The sequence below is a fragment of the Erpetoichthys calabaricus genome, chromosome 4, assembly GCF_900747795.2.
Source record: "Erpetoichthys calabaricus chromosome 4, fErpCal1.3, whole genome shotgun sequence".
NCBI lineage: Eukaryota > Metazoa > Chordata > Cladistia > Polypteriformes > Polypteridae > Erpetoichthys > Erpetoichthys calabaricus.
In genome coordinates this window covers 227,683,393-227,707,020 of record NC_041397.2, presented here as the reverse complement: position 1 = coordinate 227,707,020, position 23,628 = coordinate 227,683,393, and the positions used below count along the sequence as shown (strand labels likewise).

At 39.3% G+C, this 23,628-nt stretch overlaps 1 protein-coding gene across 3 annotated transcripts in view; it reads right to left on the bottom strand.

Annotated features, from left to right (window-relative positions):
- Nucleotides 1-23,628, bottom strand: part of pdgfd (platelet derived growth factor d) — a 338,383-nt gene that overhangs the window by 23,903 nt on the left and 290,852 nt on the right. For all 3 annotated transcript variants that reach the window (XM_051926891.1, XM_051926890.1, XM_028800404.2), the window contains exons 4-5: nucleotides 8,803-8,862; nucleotides 7,780-7,981 (exon numbers count right to left, since the gene is read on the bottom strand). In XM_051926891.1, coding sequence (XP_051782851.1) covers nucleotides 7,780-7,981; nucleotides 8,803-8,862 — 262 coding nt within the window. The remainder of the gene's footprint in view (nucleotides 1-7,779; nucleotides 7,982-8,802; nucleotides 8,863-23,628) is intronic.

The window sequence follows — 23,628 nt, the reverse complement described above, 5'->3', positions numbered from 1 at the left end:
TTATTTATACAAGGTGCCTTTCAGAGAACTCAAGGACACCGAACAAACAATAAATAAATAAATAAATAAGACACAATTATAAACAACTTAAAACATCAGAAAATCTAAAAATTAAAACCAAACAACACCACTGTAATCATAAAGAAAAAAGAAAAAGCCATTTTAAACAGATGTGTTTTAAGTTTTGTGACAGTTTAAGGTCTCCGTGACCCCTTGAACCCTCAGACCAGATGTCAGACACCAGATAAAAGTCCAAATATTGAATTTATTATAATAATAATGTGCACAAAGCACCACCACTCCACTATACTCAATAACAAATTAATAATCAAATAACAATAACCAATCCTCCACTCTCCCAGACGCTTAGCCACCCTGCCTCCCAACTCAGCTCAGTATCTGGGCTTTCCCACAGTCATTTTATATCCCCTGACCCGGAGGTGTTCCTGTCCAACAATCCACAAGTCCTTATGACTTCCGGGTCAGGGTAAAAGTCCTTTTCCTCAACCCAGAAGCACGTCGTTTCTTCTTGTCATGTGACCATGACGCACTTCCGGGTTATAGGGCACGTAAGAGTCCTTGAGCCTCCCTGCAGCATCCTCTGGTGGGCCCCACGGTGTCCAGCAGGGTTTGGAATAAAAACTCCATTGTCCATAATTCCCTGCTGGTCTTCGGGGCACTTCCATGCTACAGGGAGGGCTCCATCTAGCAGCCTGGGGGTATTGGCCGGGGTAAATGGCTGGACATCCCTCACAGTTCCATCCCCTAAGTGAAGACCACTGGGGCGGAGCAGCCAGCCCCGCGAGGGACGTTTTCCTCCAGGAGAACCCTTCAGTCGGGCCTTGGCTGTGCTGTCTAGACTCCCCAGAGAACTTAGGGGAGTCCTCCGAGGACAACTTCGCCATACGCGGCCCGGCTGACGACAGTTATAACAAAGGCGTCACTCTCCTGGTTGTCTTCCTCGACGAGACTGGAAACACCTCGGAAACTCCGTCAACTCCGCCCTTTTCTCCGCCAAGGGAGGTTTTAAGGCTGCCTCAGTACACTCCACCCTTCTCTCTACTTTGTCAGGAGACCCGCATTTTATTTTGGGGATCTCCTGCTTAATCTGGGGTTTGTTCACAGTTTGGGTCTCTCTATTAACAAAAGAGAGCCCTTTCACTGTCTGAACACCCTTTGATTTTGAATTAACCCAAGGCGGCGTCTTCAGCCCCGCATTGTTCCAAGAGCCAGCACTTTCCAGCTGCTCCGGGTCGATCGGTGCTTGCCCCGCCCCTTCTGTCATTATCCCACACTCTCTTGTAGGGCGCGCAGTGACTTGTCACCCGCTACTTATCAAATGCGGGCCCATTTCACACTGCGTCCCTATTTCATTATATACGGTACCGGCATTTCCTACCTGTACCGCCAAATCATATAACACGGGACGCTCACGACCTAATCGCCGCAGGTATTCCTCCACCTTTCTAAAAGGTGCTTCGGCCGCTGCTCCCAGATCCCCAACAATCTTCTTTATCGTCGTCACAACCTGTAAGAACCTGTGCACAGGCTGAAGCAACTTCTCCAGCTCGTGCACGTCCACAATATTATTTATTTCGGCCGGAGGCAAGCTTACTTCCGTATTTGTCTTACCTGCCGGCCGGGAGCCAGTGAGCATGCCCACTATCGGCACGTGCTCTGACGGGTCTTGCGGAGGCTTCTGGGAATTGGAGTTCTCATTCTTTGAGGACCGGGCCACCATCTTTGGCTGACTGCAATTCGCCTGTATTAATTTGTCGGCGGATCGATCAGCCATTTCCCGGCCCTCTTTACTTTTTCGTGGGGTGAGCGGTGCTTCGCTCGCCTCCCCCTTCCTCTTCGAAAAGTCCAAGTCCATAACGAAGTTGCAAACAGCAGGACGCGGACCTTCTCCTTCCCAAATTGCATCAGGGTTGATCACGTGTCCCTCGCCGGCAGCCAACATGCGTAAGTCCCTTCTTGGGCTCGTCAACTCGGACAGGAGCGCACCACCTTCACCAGTAATTTCGTCTGCCTCCCGCAGAACCTCCCGATGGTTTTCACCGAGGTACATGCACGGGACAAAATGAGTTATTTTAAAAGGGTTTTCTTTTAACTCCCCGGCACGTACCTCGTGATGGTCGTTAGTCTCTAGAGGTGTCTTTCGCCCTGTGTGGCCGCTCCTCAGCTCATCCTGAGTGTCGGGCATGACGAACTCAGATCCTCCGCTGGCTCCGTCTTTCTGTTTGCTCCTCTTCTTCCCCATAACGGACTTGGTGTAGGTTGGTTCCAGCGATGTAGCTGTGTGTCCAGACGTTGTCGTCTTGGGGTTCTCTGCCCACAGTAATATTTTTTAAACACAGGTCCTCTGCCAAACTGACGGCCAGAGAATCCTGCCGACTACGCCAACTGTGACAGTTTAAGGTCTCCGTGACCCCTTGAACCCTCAGTCCAGACGTCAGACACCAGATAAAAGTCCAAATATTGAATTTATTATAATAATAATGTGCACAAAGCACCACCACTCCACTATACTCAATAACAAATTAATAATCAAATAACAATAACCAATCCTCCACTCTCCCAAACGCTTAGCCACCCTGCCTCCCAACTCAGCTCAGTGTCTGGGCTTTCCCACAGTCCTTTTATACCCCCTGACCTGGAGGTGTTCCTGTCCAACAATCCACAAGTCCTTATGACTTCCGGGTCAGGGTAAAAGTCCTTTTCCTCAACCCGGAAGCACGTCGTTTCTTCTTGTCATGTGATCATGATGCACTTCCGGGTTATAGGGCACGTAAGAGTCCTTGAGCCTCCCTGCAGCGTCCTCTGGTGGGCCCCACGGTGTCCAGCAGTGTTGGGAATAAAAACTCCATTGTCCATAATTCCCTGCTGGTCTTCGGGGCACTTCCATGCTACAGGGAGGGCTCCATCTAGCGGCCTGGTGGTATTGGCTGGGGTAAATGGCTGGCCATCCCTCACAGTTTACATTTGAAGAATGAATATGATTTGATGTTTCTGAGCTCAGTAGGTAATGAATTCCAGAGCTTGGGAAAAGAACGGCTGAATGCTCTCCTCCCTATGGTGGTTAGAAGGGCGAGAGGGACGGTCAGATGGGTGGAGGAAGAGGATCTAAGGTTACGGGAGGGAATGGCAACATGAAGAAGGTCAGACAGATATGGAGGGGCGAGGTTATGAATAGCCTTAAATGTTAATAGCAGAATCTTAAAATCAGTTCGAAACTTAATCGGGAGCCAATGAAGCTGCTTACATATGTTGCTTATGCTTACATATAAAATCTGCGATAGAGTGAAGCTGCGAAAGTCGAAGCGCGATATAGCGAGGGATTACTGTATAGCAAATGGAGACCTTTGCATACATGCTGTATGTAATTTGTGCTGCTGGAGCACAGATTTAACAAATGCTCCAAACAGATTTAAAAATTGTGATGACTAGACGACTGGATCAGAGCATCTCCACAATAACAGGTCTTTTGAGGTATTCCCAGTATGCAGTGCTTAGTACCTATCTAAAGTGGTTCAAGGAAGGATAACGAGTGAACCAGCGACAGGGTCTTGGTCGCCAAAAGCTCATGTGAAGCAAACACTAGCCTGTCTGGTTTGATTCCACGTAAGAACTAAGGTAGTGCAAATTGCTAATACACTCAATGCTGGGCGTGAGAGAAATGAGTCAAAACATGTAATGCATTGCAGCTTGGTGATTATTGGGCTGCGTAGCCGCAGACCAGTCAGAGTGCCCATGCTGTACCCTAGCTTACAATGGGCACATACGCATCAAAACTGGAGAAAGGAGCAATGGAAAAAGATGGCCTGGTCTAATGAATCATGTTTTCTTTTGGATTATGTGGACAGCCGAGTGCGTGTACGTTGTTTATATGGGGAAGAAATGGCAGCAGGATGCACTATGGGAAGAAGTCAAGCTGGTGGAATCAGTGTGATGTGTTGGGCAAGGTTTTGTTAGGAAATCTTGGACCCTGGCATTCATGTGGATATAACTTTGACATGTATCACCTACGTAAAGTTTGTTGCAGACCATGGAGACCCCTTCATGGCAATGGTATTCTCTGATGGCGGTGGCCTCTTTCAGCAGGATATTGTGCCCTGACACACTGCAGGAATGGTTCATGAATGGTTTGTAGAACATAACAGAGCTCTTGGTGTTGACTTGGCCTCCAAATTCCTCAAATCTCAATCTGATCAAGCATCTGTGGAATGTACTGAAAAAACAAATCTGATCCATGAAAGCTCTACCTCACAACTTACTTGACTTAAAGTATCTGCTGCTAACTTCTTGGTGCCAGATATCACAGGACAGCTTCAGAGGTCTTGTGGAGTTCATGTCTCAATGGGTCAAGAATGTTTTGGTGGCATGAGGGGTACCTACACAATATTTAGATGGTTTTAATGTTGTGGCTGATTGATGTATGCAATTATATATAAAGCTTTAAAAAGCAAAAGTCTTACAGTATGTGCTATACTCTTTTTATCTATGTACTGGGTCCTTAAACTTGACTGGTCAGGACTGGTGTGCTTTTTATTGAAGTGTTCCAAAAGGGAGATGGGGATAGAGTGGTCAGTTTCATTGATAATATCAAGTCAATTGAAAACTCATTCTTTTCTTTCTTGTTTTTGTTTTTTAATTTTCCTACTAGTCAAAAATATGCAGCATTGTAGCATCACCATACTTAAGAGAATATTCTTTTATAATAAGGAAACATTACAGGTTATAGAAAAACTTTAATAAATAAGTGAGTATAACACAGTGCTTTTTTCCACATGTGCTTGTTTGATCTATCTATCTATCTATCTATCTATCTATCTATCTATCTATCTATCTATCTATCTATCTATCTATCTATCTATCTATCTATCTATCTATCTATAAAAGAGAACAATTTATATTTTATTCAGATATTAGACTTAGTTTTTTATTGCCCTGCGTAAAGACACCAATGGAAAATGCTCTATTAAACATGATTCCCTGCTCTATTTAATTAACATTATGTGATCTAATTCACATTAGAAAGTATTCCAGTGAGTCTTGGCCTTGTAGCCTCAGTGAGAGAAATAATTACGGAAATTCACCTCTGACCTCCCCAACAATTGGCAGCCAAAGGCATTGACAGCACTTGCTTTGGTGTCCCTCTCTGGTGCCAAAATTGTTTCAGACAAATGTGGAGGAAACATTTGTCTCAGCAAGATTTCAGACTGATATCTTTGAAAGGAACTGATGCAAGTTATTAGTCATACATAAAATTTGAACATATAATTTTTAGGGGGTGTGTAAATAATATGATAGCTGCTGTGCTTTTTTATACACCGTTACAGTGCATCTGAGCAATTTAAAAGCCTATTTCACTCTATTTTCTTTCAGAGCTATTCAACCAGCAACTGTTCAAAACCTCTGGTTCATAACAAAAATGTCAAATGTATGAAACTGAAGCGATGCATTTAGGCAGCTGTTCTGCAGACTGCTTTGTTTTTAATGTCAGTAGTGTTTAAAAAAAGGAATAATAAGATAAGCAGCAAATACAGAGAATGTTTACTGTGTTTTCTGCTCCAGCTGTTCTTTGCCCTGCTTAGGATAAGTAGGTTTTGAATATGGATAGGTGGAGGAACAGTTGGCAATGTGTACACTATATGTACAATTACAAAACAATTTTTCAATGAAAATCTAAGAAAAAACTGTAACAAAAAATGTCCTGCAAGTTTTTCATGACATGAACAAAATATGATCCAGGAACATTTAATGCAGAATTAATAATGGGTGCTACAATCTGTAAAATTATAAATGTTTACAGTATGGGATTTTTATAAAAATGTGTCATAAACTGCTTTATAAATTAGTTTATTATTTATCTAATACAGTTATTAAATATACTAATTTTGATGTGGTGACATGGAGGCACAGTTAATACTGCTATCTAGGGTACAAATGAATTAACACTAGAATTACCAGAGCCTACGAAAAAACTCGTAAATCCGTCCCACCTTAAATCATGTCTTAAATCCGTTTGCACCTCTCCGCCAGAGTCCTTTGTCATCTAAATGTGCTGATAAACAAAAGCTACTAGCAGCCAGCTATTCCATCCCCCCACCGACTTAGAACGAATTTCTCCTAGCTCATGCCTTGCCTTGATTTGATTATCTGGGATTGAAGTGGAGTTTTAGAGTGGAAATAATATAGCCTTATTTGGAATACACGCATTTCATGTGTGTTCCGTTTCTATAGTAGTCTGTGCAAACACATTTTTAAAACAGAAACGTTTTTCATATTCTAATAGTAAATGACAAAATGTAGGCATAAACTATATAACGTATGAAGCCTGAAGTCCATATATCAAAGAAACACTTTCACAAAAGGTACAAATAAGAGAACACGTGCAATTTTATTCAAAAATATAACTGCACAAAAAAAAAAAGCCGTGTCAGCATGCCACATTGACACTCTTACTACAACTGCTGCGGTGGCGTAATGGTATCAGCTCCTGACTGGGAATCAGAGGGTGGCGAGTTCGATCCCGCACGGCTCCACTTCGAGAAGTGAACTGCTCTTATTCTTACAATTTTAGAATAACAACATAAATTTGATTTCAGTCTGTAACAGCCGGTGTAACTTATGATACTGGTAAAGGTTAGCTTTTTTTTTTTTTTTTTAATTCACTTTTCATTCTCGCAGTCGCATTCAGAATCAATCCATACAACCCCATCTGACATAAAGACGCGCTATAGGTCTGCAGTGTACCAAGATGCATACTACTGCCCCCCTCCCCCCCCCCAAAGGGTTCTGACACACAAACGCTGACGAAGCTGCCTTCTTTGTATCTCACCGTCACTTGAAATCAGCAGTTCTTAGCATTGCACCACGCAAGCTGTCGTATCAACCACCAACTGTAACTTGCTTTCTTTATTCTTCGGTTATAGCCTTGAATAAAAGTGCACTTTTATTTATGTGAAAACAGCTGTGTCAGATGGGGTTGTATGGATTGATTCTGAATACGTGTATTCCAAATAAGGCTATATTATTTCCACTCTAAAACTCCACTTCAATCCCAGATAATCAAATCAAGGCAAGGCATGAGCTAAGAGAAATTCGTTCTAAGTCGGTGGGGGGATGGAATAGCTGGCTGCTAGTAGCTTGTGTTTATCAGCACATTTAGATGACAAAGGACTCTGGCGGAGAGGTGCAAACGGATTTAAGACGCGATTTAAGGTGGGACGGATTTACGAGTTTTTTCGTAGGCTCTGGTAATTCTAGTGTTAAACTGCCAGCTGGGTTGGAGTTTTTACATCTTCCCATATTTGTATGTTTTTTTCTTCCAGGTTCATTTAACTGGCAATTCTATATTAAACTAGTAAGAACACGTGTAGATGTGTTAGTGAATGTATTCGCAGACAGCTGGTGTGCTGTCTACAGATGGATAGAACCTCAGGCCTAATAATTTTGGAGTAGGCTTCTTATGGTTAAGAAAATGGATGAATACATTTAGTTTTTGGCTGACACTTTTATCCACAGTGATATACAACACTTGAGATACAATTAATTACATTTCTTTTATTCTCCCAAATGGAGTGAAATGATTTGGTCACATTCACAGCTTGTCAGTAGTAGGATTTGTACCCACAATCCCAGAGTTTGAAGATCAAAGTCTCAACCAGACAATGTTTTAAATATGTAGAAAACATAATATGTGCGCATTATCATGTCTCATTGCCACCACCCAGATATATAAATTAAAACAAATCTAAATTTAATTTTGCTTACTCTTTTGTTTCCGTTCCTGGTGATATGTTCGAGGCCTGTAATGACCGGTATCACTATATATTTTTTCTAGGTCCTCTTGCCAGGTGTCTGGATTTATGTGCTTCAGGACCTCTTCCACTGTGGTAAAAGTAGCAATTGTCAGGTCAAGGGCAGCGGCTAGCAAAGGGGTATCAGTCACAGAAGAGGAAAACATATCCAGTCCCTACAAGTCCAAGCAAAAAATGATTTAGGGTTAATGAAAAGCATGTAGATTTTGCTTTCTAAAACTCACTTTGAAATTCATAATCAACCATCTACTTGCGTATCTGTCTCTCACTTTTTATTGCCAGTCACACCTGACATTGCTATGAACCATGAGGCTCTTTTAGATCGTATGATGGTCAAAGGGGTATAATACACAACAGAAAATATTTGCATATTATAAAAAGTAACAATACAGAATTCAGTTTAGAGTGCTTGGTATTAATAACGGGTGAGTCTCTAACAGGACCCAGTTTTAAGGTTACACAAGGGAGAAAATGGAACGTTGCACAGTTAAAAAGTTTCTTCTGCATTTGCCTATCATCACACTCGAGGAGAGCATTTACTATCACTTCCGCCCTTAAGAAAACATCTCACCTTCCAGTTATCAAGGGGTACAATTGAGCCAGGATGGGAAGTCAGTGGTAATTGTCTGAGCATCACAAAACAGGAAGACATTACTTCTAAATCTTTGTGATTTTTCCATTTTTTCATAACTGATTTGCCAATAGTAATTAAACTGGGATTTTTTTTCCATTTGGGTTCCAAACACTTTGATATCTCTTATCTATTTACACTGGAATTGTGACAACAGGCAAATGTATCGTGTTTCTTATATAAAAGAAGTACAATCATCTTAAATGAGCAACTCTACTTCCAACTGAAAAATAAGTTGAGGGTACACTAAGTTTAGATAGTAAAAGTTTTGTTATGCATAAATGTAATAGACCGCCAACATGTTAGATATTTATCAAGTACTGAAACAGACATCTTATCACTTACAGACACTGAAAGAGTAACTGCTTCCCAGTTTGTTTCTGAAGGTACAGGTTGCACATCATCCTAAAAACAAACACATAAAAATTGTTAAAATAGAGCTATTTTCAGTTCAGTTCATTTAATGTTTATGAAGAATGCAAAATTAAGAATCTAGCGTGACTACAATAAGGATAGATGTAATTCAGGTAAGATTTATCATAACTATTAAAACACATATATTGTGGCCCACCAGGCTGGCATGAACCCGATACAGACACACGTGGGACACAAGCTCATGGCACACAAGTTTTATTTTTTCTTTTTCACTTGTGGGAAACGCCTTCCCCGTTCCGCACAAGTATAACACAGTCCCAGCACAAGCACAGCACAATACCATACGTCTCTTCCTTATCTTTATCTTTCTCCACCTTCACTCCTTGGGTCAAGCTTCGTCGCTCGTTCCTCCCGACTCTGGCTTCCCGAGTAGTGGCTGCTGGCTCCTTTTTATAATGCACCCAGAAGTGCTCCAGGTGCTTGATTGCACATTTCCGGCGGCACTTCCGGGTGTGGCGGAAGAACTGCCCATAATGGCTCAGCAGCTCCTGCTGCAGCACCCCCTCCAACTCCCACGCAGCTCTGCAGGAGTCTGAGGCACTGCTGCAACCCAGGGGGGTTGCCATCCAGTGTCCTGGGGGAAGTAAGGCTCTGGCCACACTTGCTCCCTCGGTCCTCCCAGCATGGAGGCGTCCCAGCTTGGCAAGGGGCACGGCCGCACGCTACAATATATAGTGTGATGGATGGCCATGGCCCTTTACCAGCTGGGATGCCAATATATTGGATGGACCAGGGGAGCAGACGTGCATAGGACACTGCCTTTCCCAGAGCACTAGATGGCAGCCAAGTGCACCTCAGATTGTAGTTTGGGAAAGCCCTGTTGGGTTTTGTCGGGGCTGCCAGGGGGAGCTGCAGAGTCCTACTTGGAACTTCAGCCACACCTGTGAGTGAATTCAGACCTCCCTAGCAAGCCACCTGGAATACTCCTGCATGTGGCGGGAAAGGAGCCACCTCACTTCATTCAGTGAGCCAGAGTCGGGAAGAAAAGGATGTAGCTTGCCAGAGGAGGAGTGGAGGTGGAACAAGGAAGAGAAAGGGAAGAAAGAAAGACTGTGTATTGGTGCTTGGACTGTTATGGAAATGTGCTGCTCTGGGAAGCGAGGGAAAAGCGCTTACCCACTATAACAAATGTGTGATGTGTTGTAAAAACGTCTGTCTGTGTCTGTCTGTGTTGGGGTTTGGATGGCTAGAGCGCCCTTTGGTGGCCACAATAGATATATACAGTGCCTATAAAAAGAATTCACCCCCTTTTCACTTTTATTATTATGCCAAATTGAATCACTGATCTCTGCAAGGTGGCCTAAATTCATTACAAATATAAAATACAAAATAATTCATTGCTTAAGCATTTACACCCCTTTAATGTAATTTTCTAAACTGCTTTGTCCTGAACAGGGTCGCACGGGATGCTGGAGCCTATCCCAGCTAGCACTGTGCAAAGTAGGAACAAACTCTGGACAGGGCACAAGTCCATTACAGCCCCTTTAATGTGACACACCTAAATCATCACTGGTACTGCCAGTTGACTTCAGAAGTCACAAAATTAATGAAATGGAGATCACCTCTCTGTAGTTAAGGGATTTCAATTGATTTGTAATCTATATGTACCTGTATCTGGAAGGCCCAACTTGTGGTGAGTCAGTATATTAGCCTAACCTATACAATGAAGACAAAATAATACTCCAAGCAACTCCATACAAAGTAATTAAAATTACAAGTTAAGGAATGGATACACAAAAATATCCAAGTCACTCAATATCCCTTGGAGTCCAGTTAAATCAGTCATTAAGAAATGCTGTGAATCTGCATGGAGCAGGCCATCCACAAAAAGTGAGGTAGATGAGTGAGGAAGGCCACCAACAGACCTCTGAGAACTCTGAAGTAGTTAAAAATGACAGAATCTCAGATTGGTGATACTGTGCAGACAACAATTACTGCCCAGTTGTTTCACTAGTTTAGGTGAAAGTGGCATAGAAGAAGCCTCTTTCAAAAAAAAAAGAACATATGAAATACCAACAAGAGTTTGCCAGAAGGCGCATGGAAAACGGGAAGAAAGTTTTATGGTCTGATGAGACCAAAATTGAGATTTTCAACCATCAGAATAAACACCATGTAAGCCAAACAATGGACATTATCAAAAAACACACCATCCCTAAAGTGAAGCATGGTAGTGGCAGTATCATACTATGGGAATGCATCTCTGGAGCAGGATCTGGAAGGATTGTGAGGGTACAAGGTAAAATGAATGCTGCAAAATTCAAGAAAATGCTGAAAGAAAACCTCATGTAGTCTGCAAGAATTCTGCCCTTAGGAGAACATTTGTTTTACAACAAGACATTTACCCCATGCATAAAGCCAAAGCTAAACAGGAATGCATAAAAACAACAATGTTAATATCCTGGAGTGGCTGAGTGTGAGCAATGGTTACGCGAAGGGAGAAAATGATAGTGCCTCAGAAATTGCAGGCTCGAAATGGGCGTGGGTATGCACAAGATGGCTCCACTCTGGGGTTGACTACCGTACCTTGGCAGTTCGCGCACACATGTGCAAAAGCAAGCAGATCAGTCAGGGGCTGTATTCGTGAATTGGAGTGTGCAAAGGTTTGTACCTGGGCACAATCTGGCCAATTAAGCAAATAAAAGGAGCCTGCATGGGACAGAGTCGGGAACGAAATGAAAGGAATGAAAGGGTGGAGGTTAAATGATAGAAAGGAGGGCAGGAGTGAGAGAGAGCTGGTGCAAGATGACAGGAAGCAGAGGGAAAGGAACACTGGGGATGGACCGTATGGCCGTCAAGAACAGGGGGCTGAAGGTTGCTCCTCTTGAGTAGTCAGGAAGCAAGAGCAACCACAAGAATTCAGGAGGACTTCCCACAAGGGTGGAGATGGTAGTGGGAATTGAAGTAGTGGAGTGCTTGTGGAACACCATGGGATAGGTGGTGGGGAGATGGGCAGGACTGAAGGTAGTTTGCGCCTGATAGTTAATTTCTCTACATGCTGTGAGATCCTAATAGCCGGACAGACATCGGATTTAAAGTTATGAAGCCTGGCTAGGGAGTTTTAAAGGACAGCATCCTGCATGGGATTTTAAAACCTTGATTTTATGGATTATTTATTTATGGAGAAGACTTTTACACTACTCTGTTTTAGACACTGTTTCTTTGGAATTGTTTTTAATAAAAGCTCTATTCACTTTTGCACCTACCCCTTGGCTGGATGTGTGTGTCCTCTTTTGCCCAGGTTAACTCGATTATGACTATCGATGATCCTGGTTCGAGAGGCTCCCGGATGAAACAGGCAGCATGGAGCTGACCCAGACCGTCACACCGAGTCAGAGTCCAAAGCTCAATCCAACTGAGACTTTTTGGCAGGATTAGAAAAAGGTTTTCCCATGCAACCTGACCAAGATTGAGCAGTTTTACAAGAAGAATAGGGGATTGAGACCTGTCCACACAAACTCAAGGATGTCATGGCTACCAAAAGGTGCATCTACTATTGTCTATCTACTAAATACTGAGTTGACTGGGGTGAATACTTATGTTATCAAATATTTTGTGTTTTATATCTGTAATTAATTTAGATCGCTGTGCAGAGATCTGTTTTCACTTTGACATTAAAGAGTCATTTTTTTTTGTTGATCACCATCAAAAAAGCTAGATTAAACCCAGTCATTCAAAGTTCTATAATAATAATAAAATGTGCAAAGTTCCAAAAGTGGGGTGGGGGGATACTTTTAAAAGTGTTTGCAGAACACCATTCACTGGATACGTCAGAAAAGTCTTATAGTCTGATGAGACCAAAGTGAAACATACTACCCTGTGTAATGAGCAATATGTGCACTGCATACATCAGAAACATGCATGGTTAATTATTTTAGCAGGTGCTTTTGCTTCTGTATTGTTAATTTTTTCTTGCTATTTAATTTTTTAATGGTACCTCTATATTGTGGCGTATTGTAAAACATAATGCACTGTCAGGTAAGGTGAGACTAGAAAGTGCAGCATTTCACTTTAGATCAGCTGAGTTATAAAAGAAGGCGATGTACACAGCAAAGGATTCAAACTTGGACAAAAAAATGAGAAAACCGTACTTAGAGTCCCAGTTCTAAAGCAAAAAAAAAAAAAAAAGTTTGGATTAATTCTATTGACATACTGAGAAACAAAGATAATGTTCAGCTAGTGTCCTTAACTGTTTTCATGCTTTGCCCTTACAAATGGACCTTTAACATTTCTGCCATTTGTAAGTATATAAGCCAGGACTACAGCTTATCTTACCAAACACACCATCATACCATACTGACCCCATCATAAAGCAGCAGCAGGAACTGACTGGAATGGCAAAAAATGAAGGGGGTACAATAAAGAAGAAAAACCCAATAAAAGGCTTTGCCATTCTGCTAGAAAGTTGAAAATGGAAAGAATAGAAGCACAGCAGAGGTTTACACTGAAAAAAAATGTCATTGCACCATTCAAAATCTGTCAAGAATGCAAAATTACTGACAGTCATCATTCCCCTACTAGCATAACATACTGTAGCTAGAAATCTTTAGGTCAAATATTTCTTCATCATGATGTACAATGTTAATACAGAATTACATGACACAAAAAGACAACTGGTTGTAAGAGCTGTCTGAAGTTCTTCAGCATCATACGTACATATAAGAATTCTTTTATGGTTTACTATTTTTTTCTTAATTTTGGAGAGGATTGATGATGAATAAGATTCTCCAGCCTAATTACAAAGGTAGTATTAGGTTGTGAGACTTTTAAATACAAAAAAGCCATAATGGCTGGATACTTTTTTTAAGGAACTTTACAGTGATATGGGGTTATTAAGTCACTGTACTCATCTAAGTCATGAAGTTAAAAAAAGGGTCTATATTTCAAAAGTGAGCATAAAGTTTTTTAACACTTCCTATTTAAGTAATATGAATGCAAGATGAAGCCATTACAAACTTTATTAGTGCACACTCCCTTAATGATTTCATACACTTCTCCCTATCCAGTGGGACACTGTCAGTATTTCCATTCCGGATGGGAACTACTTTTCTTTGCATGAATCAAAGTTGTTACTGCTCAGAGATTCAGAAAAAAAAAAATACATAGAAAGCAAAACAAGTGTCAGCAAAATCAGACAGCACAGAAAGACAGAGGATTTAAGCTGGAAAATGGTTTATTCTCAGTTGCTGTATATCCTTATTGCATGTCTGCTAACTTGTAGATAAATTTAATATGATGTTGCATCTGAATGCATTGAAATTGAATTTATTTGAAGATTTTATGATGGTTTTTTTGGTCTGCTTAACTTTGTGACCTTTTAAATGCTGGTCTTTTTAATTTCAAATGAGAGCCAGTGAAACTGCTTGTGTCATTTTTAGAAATAGAAGAGGTTAGGGTCTGACATTTTCAGACATGAATCTTTTTTTTTATTGGTAATTTTCAGTTGAGTCATTTGGATCATATTCTAGGCACATTACATTTCTTTCCACAGTTCAAGAAGTAAAAGACATGAATACAAGTAAAATCTGATAAAGCAAGACGCTAAGGTTCTTTGATCTGTCAGTCTTTGCTGTCTCAAAGGAGGATTTGCTTGAATTGAATGTTGTAAGAATATTTTTGTCTGACCATAATAAATGCTGGTACCCTTTCATACTCTGTTGACTTACATAATTTGAACAGACCATAAGAAGCTTTCACTTTTCTTTAAACAAGCATGGGGACTGTATCTTTTCCTTAAGCAAATACAAAGAAGAAGTTCTATAAAATATATAATAATTTTCATGGCAGTGTTCTGTTTTGCTATCAATGATGTGTTACATTCATCTCTTTAACAATCAATGTAATAAATACTTTATTTATTTAATTTGGATGTTAAATTGATATCACGATGATCAAACACCCACAATGATAATAGATAGATAGATAGATAGATAGATAGATAGATAGATAGATAGATAGATAGATAGATAGATAGATAGATAGATAGATAGATAGATAGATAGATAGATAGATAGATCTTTATTGTCATTGTCACTTTTACAAAGGAACAACGAAATTGAAGAGGAATGAAATAATGATTGCTTTATGCCATTATATATTTTCTGTTTAGGCAATTTGATTTTTAGCCAGAATACAGCAGAACAAATTGAGGTTAACTTTAAAGTCATCTAAACAAGGATGATCTGGAAGAGGTACCTGTAATTGTGCTGGCTTGCTGGTGTAACTTCACGAAAAACTGAATGAAACAGCTGAGCCAATGCAAGTCCATAGGCACACATGGGAACTGACACGATCAAATAATAAAGAACACAGGCAAATTAAGCAATATTTTTACTTTATACTCTTAAAACTTAATACTTCTCAACATCTATCTCTGTGTGGCTGTGTGTGTGAGTTCTGCTGAGGTCTGCTTGTGCCTGATGCTGAACATATTTGTGGTTTGGTGTGACCTTTTTCTGGATTAAGCCATGTTAGAAATGAATGAATGAATGAATAAAATATGTAGCTGTTTGGTCTTGACTTACAACAGGATAGGCTTCTTGTGCCCTACCTCAAATTCTGCCCATGTTTCTCAAACATGTTGCTCCTCTGGCAATCAAAGATATTACACAGTACCTTATATGGCAAAAGCCCCCCAGTAACATTAGAAAATGTTTTAACATTATTAATATTGGTAGAAATACATTTTACCCTCTGGCATCTGGAAATTTAATATTTCTGTTAGCCATGGGGAAAGATGTAATAAATGTAGTTTTCAATTTGTGTAAGAAGTTTGATTATCAAATTAAACCATAAAATTATTTGTCCATTTGGACATAAATGTATAAATCATTTTTATTCCTATTCCTGGTGCAACCTAAATATAACAGTCTGGATTCCTCAAGTCTGTTCCCACTTTATTCAGAAATGGCCTTGAGCAAAGCATGAATGGTATGACTGCTACCTGGGGAATAAAAATGTTTCATACAGAAGCTTTTCCAGTTATTTGATTTGTTTAAAAAAAATAATATTGTATGATTAAAAGTAATGCTGGATTTCTATTTTAGGGATATATACTGTAATAGGCTTGAATGGCACTGCACTTTTATCTCCTGCCTAGTGGATTTGAATTCCAGTACCATTTGCTCTCTGTGGCTTTCTCTGGGCAAAGTGGTTTTCCTCCCATCCCAAACCTACGCATATTAAGCTATTAATTTTGAATTTGATGGATTTGAGTAAACCCTGCATTGAACTGCTTCCACATCTTGGGTTGGTTCCTATGATAGGTTTGGGCCTCATTAAACCTGAATTGGATTATGCCGGTTTGAGAATTTTATGTTATAATAAGCATTTCAATTTTTAATTTACAAATACGCCTTAGAAAATCTTCCAAAGAGTTAAATTCTGAAGTGTCCACATTCTACGTGAATTTACTCACTAAATTCAAATCGGTACCTTTAGCAGTTTAAGAGACTTTACTTCCATAAGCACACAAGTACTTCCAATAAGTGATATTAGCTTTGTAAACACAGATGGAAATTGGATAGGAATATTTAGGTAGGTATATTGTTTTATCACTAGTTCAGTAGAGTGTTTTACAAACTTGTGTGAATGTTGTCACTATAACTTAAAAAAAGGCTTTCATAATATGGTCTGAGATGTATTCAAACAGCAGGCTGAATCTCCTTGGCTGAGAAACCCTTCAGTAAGCAAAGCCATAGGAGTACTGTAGCTCTGTTGCCCTTACAGTTAGTGTGATTTTGTAGTTTGTCATTATTTTAACGAAATATACTTCCTAGGAGTTTTATTGTGTTTTTTTTTTTTTGCTTTCAATATGGTGTTTTCTACATTTTTTATGTGTTAGTTAATTGAAATCATGTATTTCGATTCATCTTACAGACTGACCGTGTGAAGTCTTCTTTGACTAAAAAAAAAATAAAGTTCATTATAACACTCTAACAAGTGCTCTTTGGTGATGTTTGGTTGGCTTTGGCTGTCATTTTCTTCAGTCAACGTGCTGCACCATGCACAGCCTTCACACAGCATATACTGACAAATTTTCAAGTTGTTATCTTTAGTAGTTTACAAAGTATTACTTTCACATACAGTGTCTTATTTATAGCTTTACCTTATATATAAACGTCTACGCGTGGAAGTGTGTGTGTCTGTCTGGCTACAGCATGACACTCAAAGAAAGCGACTCTGTCGCCAATATGAAACTGCCGACAAAGAGGAACTCGCTTAGCTGATAATATACAAGTGAGGCGAGCATATTGGAAAAACGAAACCTCAGAGGAGAGAGGAACTTGCTTAGCCGCTAATAGATAACCAATGATTGATTGAAGAGGCACAATCTATGGTTTCTAGGAGCCTGGGCTTTTTACAAGACAGGCTTACACAGCTAATAAATAATAACTTTGTAACTGAGGAACTGATTCAATTGGCTGGAAGGTGCCAACCCCTCTGTTTTGAGTTTCTGTCATGAATAAAATTTACAGTTTCAACCACAGTGCTACAAAGACAAGGTAAAAGCATGGAGACATGGTATAATGGGAGATTACAGGATAGGACCAAAAGAAACCTCCTATCCTATCAATGTTTGTAATGTGCGCAAACCATCGGGAATAACGCAGATAAAACTCCAAACACATATATAACATTTTTCAGAGTATCAACTCTGTTAGGTTTCCTTTTTTTGCCTCATAAGAACTTTGAGTATGAAAAATGTGCTATATAAATAAAATGAATTATTATTATTATTATTATTTTATTTTATTTTATCTGGCTAATAATAAAGGAATGTCATTCATCTGTAAATTTAGAGGGATTACTCTGATAAAGATGTACTAGAATTATGAACTAAGATATTATAATGAGACAGAAATGAGATGGTGCAATCAGGAGGTACACCTCCAGGCTGGACAGGCAATGCCAGTCTTCGTAGAAATAAACTCTCAGCTTTCTTTATGTTAAAGACAAGCAAAATGCATAGGAGGCAGTGCAGAGCAGTAGCTAGGTCTGAGAGTAGGCCAAAACACTAAGCAAAAGTCTTGGTCAAGAAACAAAGTTCAAGGTTCATTCATTATCTTGTTTGAAATTTACCATAATTGAAATACTGAAGACATTTAAATTTTGAAGATAAAGAGATTTCAATATGTGGATATTAAGAGCAGTACATGGCCATCTTTTATAAGAAGGATGGTGACTCATTAGGTCACTGAGTACATAACAAACAACGCCCATAGTGATAATAAACAACATAGCCATTACATAGATTTAGTTAGAAAAGAAAGAACCTAAAAAAAAGAACAAAAAATGGCATTGTTAAAATAAAAAATAAATATTGCAAAATGCCCAAATCTGAAAAAAAAGGTTCAAATGATTACAACATGAGAAAATACTGCCATTTAAATCATAAGTCAGTTAAACACTATGTGTATCAATGTAACATTAAACTGCTGAACCCTAATATACAGTAAGACCATACTATTTACCATGAAGCATACATCAGATCAGACTTTTTGTCGTATATGTGGATCCATCTGCGGACACTTGGGTTTCTACTACGACTGACAGAATTGAAAGTTGAAGCAACAGACGGAGAAATTATAATTATTACAACTGACTCACATAAAATCACATAAAAGCAAAGAATATTGTGCGTCAGATTAAGAACAACTTTAAGAAATACAAAGAAAAGCATAAGAGTAAACTAGACTTGAGCTTTGATTATAATGAAAAGAAAGGCTGGCAATGACTGAAAATAATTATTGGCTATAGCCTAACAACTACTTGACGGTAACTGAAAATTAACTTAATTATCTGAGTAGCTTTTAATGCCAGTGTAATACAAAATCTCTTGTCCTTTTCAAAATAAAAATCAGTCAACAAACTAAGGAATGTGCAAGTTGCTACAGGTAACTGTTAATGCTGTTTTCTCACATTTTATTAGTTTTTCAGGTGTAATGCCTTACAATCATACATTAAAATATTAGTGCACACTTTTCAGAAGCTGTTTTTATCCATTGTTCTGATCTATTGAATTGTGATAAAGGTAAAATGCAACTTATGATTTAAGTGGCAAGCTAGGTTATTGTAGTTGACCAAACTTCTGTGGCAAAGCTATACATTGCCCTTGTCTTAAAGAAGCTTCATCAAATCCATAATGATCATTCTCATCTGCTGTAGTGCTATTTCAGTTTTCTAGAAAACCTTTGATCAACTGAATGAATAAAACAGATGAATAAAACAATGTAATATAAGTGATCATTTGTATCTTCAAGAATTAATAGCTCAAGAAGAATTGTAATGCATAATGTGTTTGAGAAAACATTTTTTCTTCTTCTTTTTCAGCATTAAACTCACTCTTTCTTTTCCTATTCAGTTATAATGCAAATAACCAACTGGATAATAAAGAATACAATTAGCTGTTTGCCTTAACCTCAGTAGCGTAGCGTGGGTGTCAGCCGCCCCCTTATTTAGGTATGGTTCAAATTTTACAAGATATTATTATTATGTATTGTGAAATTTTGCCGCCCCCTAAAAGTGCCGCCCGGGGCGGGCCGCCCCTGCCTCCCCCACTACGCTACGCGACTGCTTAACCTCAGCTTTTTTCATAACTATGGTGTTTTATACTTTGATATAAGTTATTGAGCATTCTATGTTCCTCTATTCCCATTGTGTCCTTTGGAATATTTGTGCAGAAATGACTATACCCGAGGTATTCCTTCAACCTCATGCTATAGATTTTGACTAATGGTTGTCTGTCTCGTCCTTTCTTTTCATCACCTTAAAATTCATATTTTAGCAGACCTCCTGAGCCACAGCACCATTTTAATTAGTGTTACTTACCTTCCAGATTCCCTTAAATAAAATAACTTGCAAAACTTGCTATGCAGTAGAATTGCTAATTCCTTTTTAACAATTAGAACACATTACTCTGACTGACTGCTGAAACATTCCACAAGCAAGAACTATTTTCATGTATTGTAAATAAGACCCAACATTTAAAAAGTACTGTATTTAATATACTGTAAATAACCTGTCAACTCTGTTTCATCAAATTTATGGTTGCATCTCAGCAGGACTCAGTAGGAGGCATGATTCAGCCTTGGCTATCATACCATTCTAAAAGACATACACCTACACTTATCCTTGGCTAGTTTAAATGCTCCAAAAAACCTAATCTGCATGTCATTTGGGATGCAGAAGAAAAATCGGAGTAACCAGTGTAAAACATACAAAAACTCCATGCTGCATCCAAGAGGCAACAGCTCTTGCCACAGCACTACCCCATTTTAAAAACTGAACAGTATATTACTAATATTTTACTGTATACCACATAATAAATTTATACACAGCTTGCAGAATAGTAAATACTGTACATGGCACTAAGTTCTCTGTACATAACTCGTCTGTAATGCTTTTGCTTCATTGTAAATTATTTTTGTGTTTAATGTTTTTGGCCTATTGCCATGACTTTTTGGATTCAGTTTGTGTCTATCAATTTTGATTTTTTGATTTATGGATTTTGTATGAGAGTAATAAAAAACAAAACAAAACACCTATTTCTTCCACTCCTCATGCGTGTTTTCTTAGTGGCAGTCCCTGAGTTGCACCAATAGAGGTGTGCTCACAGGTTGCATCCAGTAGCTTTGCTTTTTCCATACTTAGACAAACACTAAAGTTCTCTATGGTGTGCATTCCCACTTTTGTGAGGCACCATCTAGGAAAAAAAATCTTGTTTGTTGGTGTATATGTTTCATTAGACCAAGATCATTTTGATGTCATTTTTATGTTTTTTTAATAATTACATTTTATTTTTTGCAAAAATAATCTGCATTTCTGGTGGCACAGTGGTAGCGATGCTGCCTTGCAGTAAGGAGACCTGGGTTTTTTTCCTGGGTCCTCCCTGCATGGAATTTGCATGTTCTCCCCGTGTCTGCGTGGGTTTCCTCCTACAGTCCAAAGACATGCAGGTTAGGTGCATTTTTAGATCCTAAATTGTCTCTAGTGTGTGCTTGGTGTGTGGGTGTGTGTGTGCCCTGCGGTGGGCTGAGACCCTGCCCGGGATTTGTTCCTGCCTTGCGCCCTTTGTTGCCTGGGATTGGCTCCAGCAGACCCCTGTGACCCTGTGTTAGGATAATACCAGGTTGGACAATGACTGACTGACTGACTAACTGACTAATCTGCATTCCAAAAGAAGTATATGACAATTAGTGTTGAGTGGTGAAATTCGCCAAAGCATTTTTCATATTTTTCACATATTCTATATTCATCAATGACTTTATTCGGCAAATATCTTCCTGGAGATTTGCCATGTGACCAGAGCTTAGTCAAACATTTTTTTCTCAGCGCCAAATGATGCTTAGTGAAGCCAGTGTAACATTACAGAAGCTGCCGCAGCCATATGTAGAACTATTACACATACATACTATGAGATAGTTGCCGAGCTGCTGTGGCGTGAATGATGTCACCACTTGATCAATACTCCAGCATTCTACTCCACGTAAAAAAAAAAAAAGAAAACAAAAAACTTGCAGTGTTTTCAATTAAGGGGTACATAATATGTCCATAACAAGTATATTATGAACACTACCACCTGATATACCTGTACAACACTGATGCCTGTGCAGGTAGTGCAGCAACACATGGCTTATTTGCATTCATATTAACCATGTGCTGCAAAAGTTAAAACAAAGCTTAAACAAGCCCCCTCCTCACCAAAAACATAGGAGACCCTGTGAAATAATAATAACAAAAGATTTATTACTATGTACAAGGCATTTCTTTCTTCTTGATGGAAGAAAAAAGTGAAACATTTGCACAGATACAGTAGATAGAAAACAAAAAAGATGTCCAAGCTGTTTCCATAACCGACATGTCACACAATGGAATGAATCAGTCCCACACCACTGCTTCATAGCATAGTCAATGTGTTTCCCAATACTGGAACACTGTGAGCGTAATTATATACATTATATATATATTGTGAGGGACAGCCCGTGTTGTTACCTGGCCGGGACAACCTTGGAACGGATGGACTGGGGGAGAGAGTGTGCACAGGGCATTATCTTCCTTAGAGCGCTAGATTGCAATATAAGTAATCATACAGAATGCTTGCAGGTGGACTCCAATTAAGCTGCAGAAACATCTCAAGGATGATCAGGGGAAACAGGATGCACCTGAGCTCAGTTTCAAGCTTCACGGCAAAGGCTGTGAATACTTATGTACATGTGCTTTCTCAATTTTTTTATTTTTAATAAATTTGCAAAAACCTCAAGCAAACTTTTTTCATGTTGTCATTATGGGGTGTTGTGTGTAGAATTCTGAGGAAAAAAATGAATTTAATCCATTTTGAAATAAGACTGTAACATAAAAAAATGTGGAAAAAGTGATGCGCTGTGAATACTTTCTGGATGCACTGTATGTTTTGTTTAATGGTTGTGCTATTCTGTGATACATTTTAACTTGGATTCCATTAAAAGTAAATGAAATGTCTTTTGCATGATCAGTCATGTTTTCTTTAAAGTATGGTACACACCCTGCTAGGGTATTTAAACTTATGAACACAACTGTAGATATAATACACATACACATATACTGTATATTTATATATATATATATATATATATATATATACTGTATGTATATGTATATATATATATATATATATATATACATATATCTTTGTTTTTACTTATTGCTAGTTTCTAACCATTTGTAGTATTCTGTTTGTGGTTATCATTTAATGTGCATCTTAAATGATCTCTGTGGGGTTCGCATATCAATAATTGCAATCCAATAAAGGCTGCAGTAAAATAAATCTAACCCATATAGATAGATAACATAAATATTATATATTATACTAGCCGTCCCCCACAGTTCTGCCCGTGTAGAAGTGAAACAGGATAGTGAGGATGGCCCCTTCCTGGCTCCCTACTCCTGACGTCACACTTCTCCCTCCCCTCGGCCCACAGCCTCTGTCTCGGATTTGTGTGAATATATCACTCCTGCAAGAGAACTATGATTATTAGTGCAATGACAGAAGTCACAAAATCAACTGGAATTTTCAAGCAAATTCTAGAAAAAAGCCAGATCTAAATCCTTTAAGTAGTTCTCTTGTTTGCTAGCTAAGCGAATGTAAGATACACCCCAAGGTTGGCATGTGAGTGAGGAGGGCCTCACCCCCACCCCCACCCCTCGGCCTGCTGTGTCTCTCTCGGGTTCGCACAAATAAATCGGTACCACAAGAGAGGCTATGATACTTAGCGCGATGAAAGAGGTCGCAACCGGAATGTTCAAGCAAATTATAGAAGAAAACCCAATCTAAATCCGTTAAGTACAGTAATCCCTCGCTATATCGTGCTTCGACTTTCACGGCTTCACTCTATCGTGGATTTTATATGTAAGCATATATAAATATATATCACAGATTTTTCGCTGGTTCGTGGATTTCTGCGGACAATGGGTTCTTTTTATTTCTGGTACATGCTTCCTCATTTGATTTGCCCGGTTGATTTCATACAAGGAACGCTATTGGCAGATGGCTGAGAAGCTACCCAGTCAGAGCATGCGGTTAAGTTCCTGGGTGCTGATTGGCTCAGCGACGGAGAGCAGCATTCGATTCCGCTTTGTGTTAGCCAGCATCTCATCTCGCTCATTCAGCATCAACGCGTTTCGCTGTGTAAAGTGTTAACTTTTGTGCTCTTTTGTGTTTATCTTTGTGCATAGTCAAGCCCTTCATTATGTCTCCAAAGC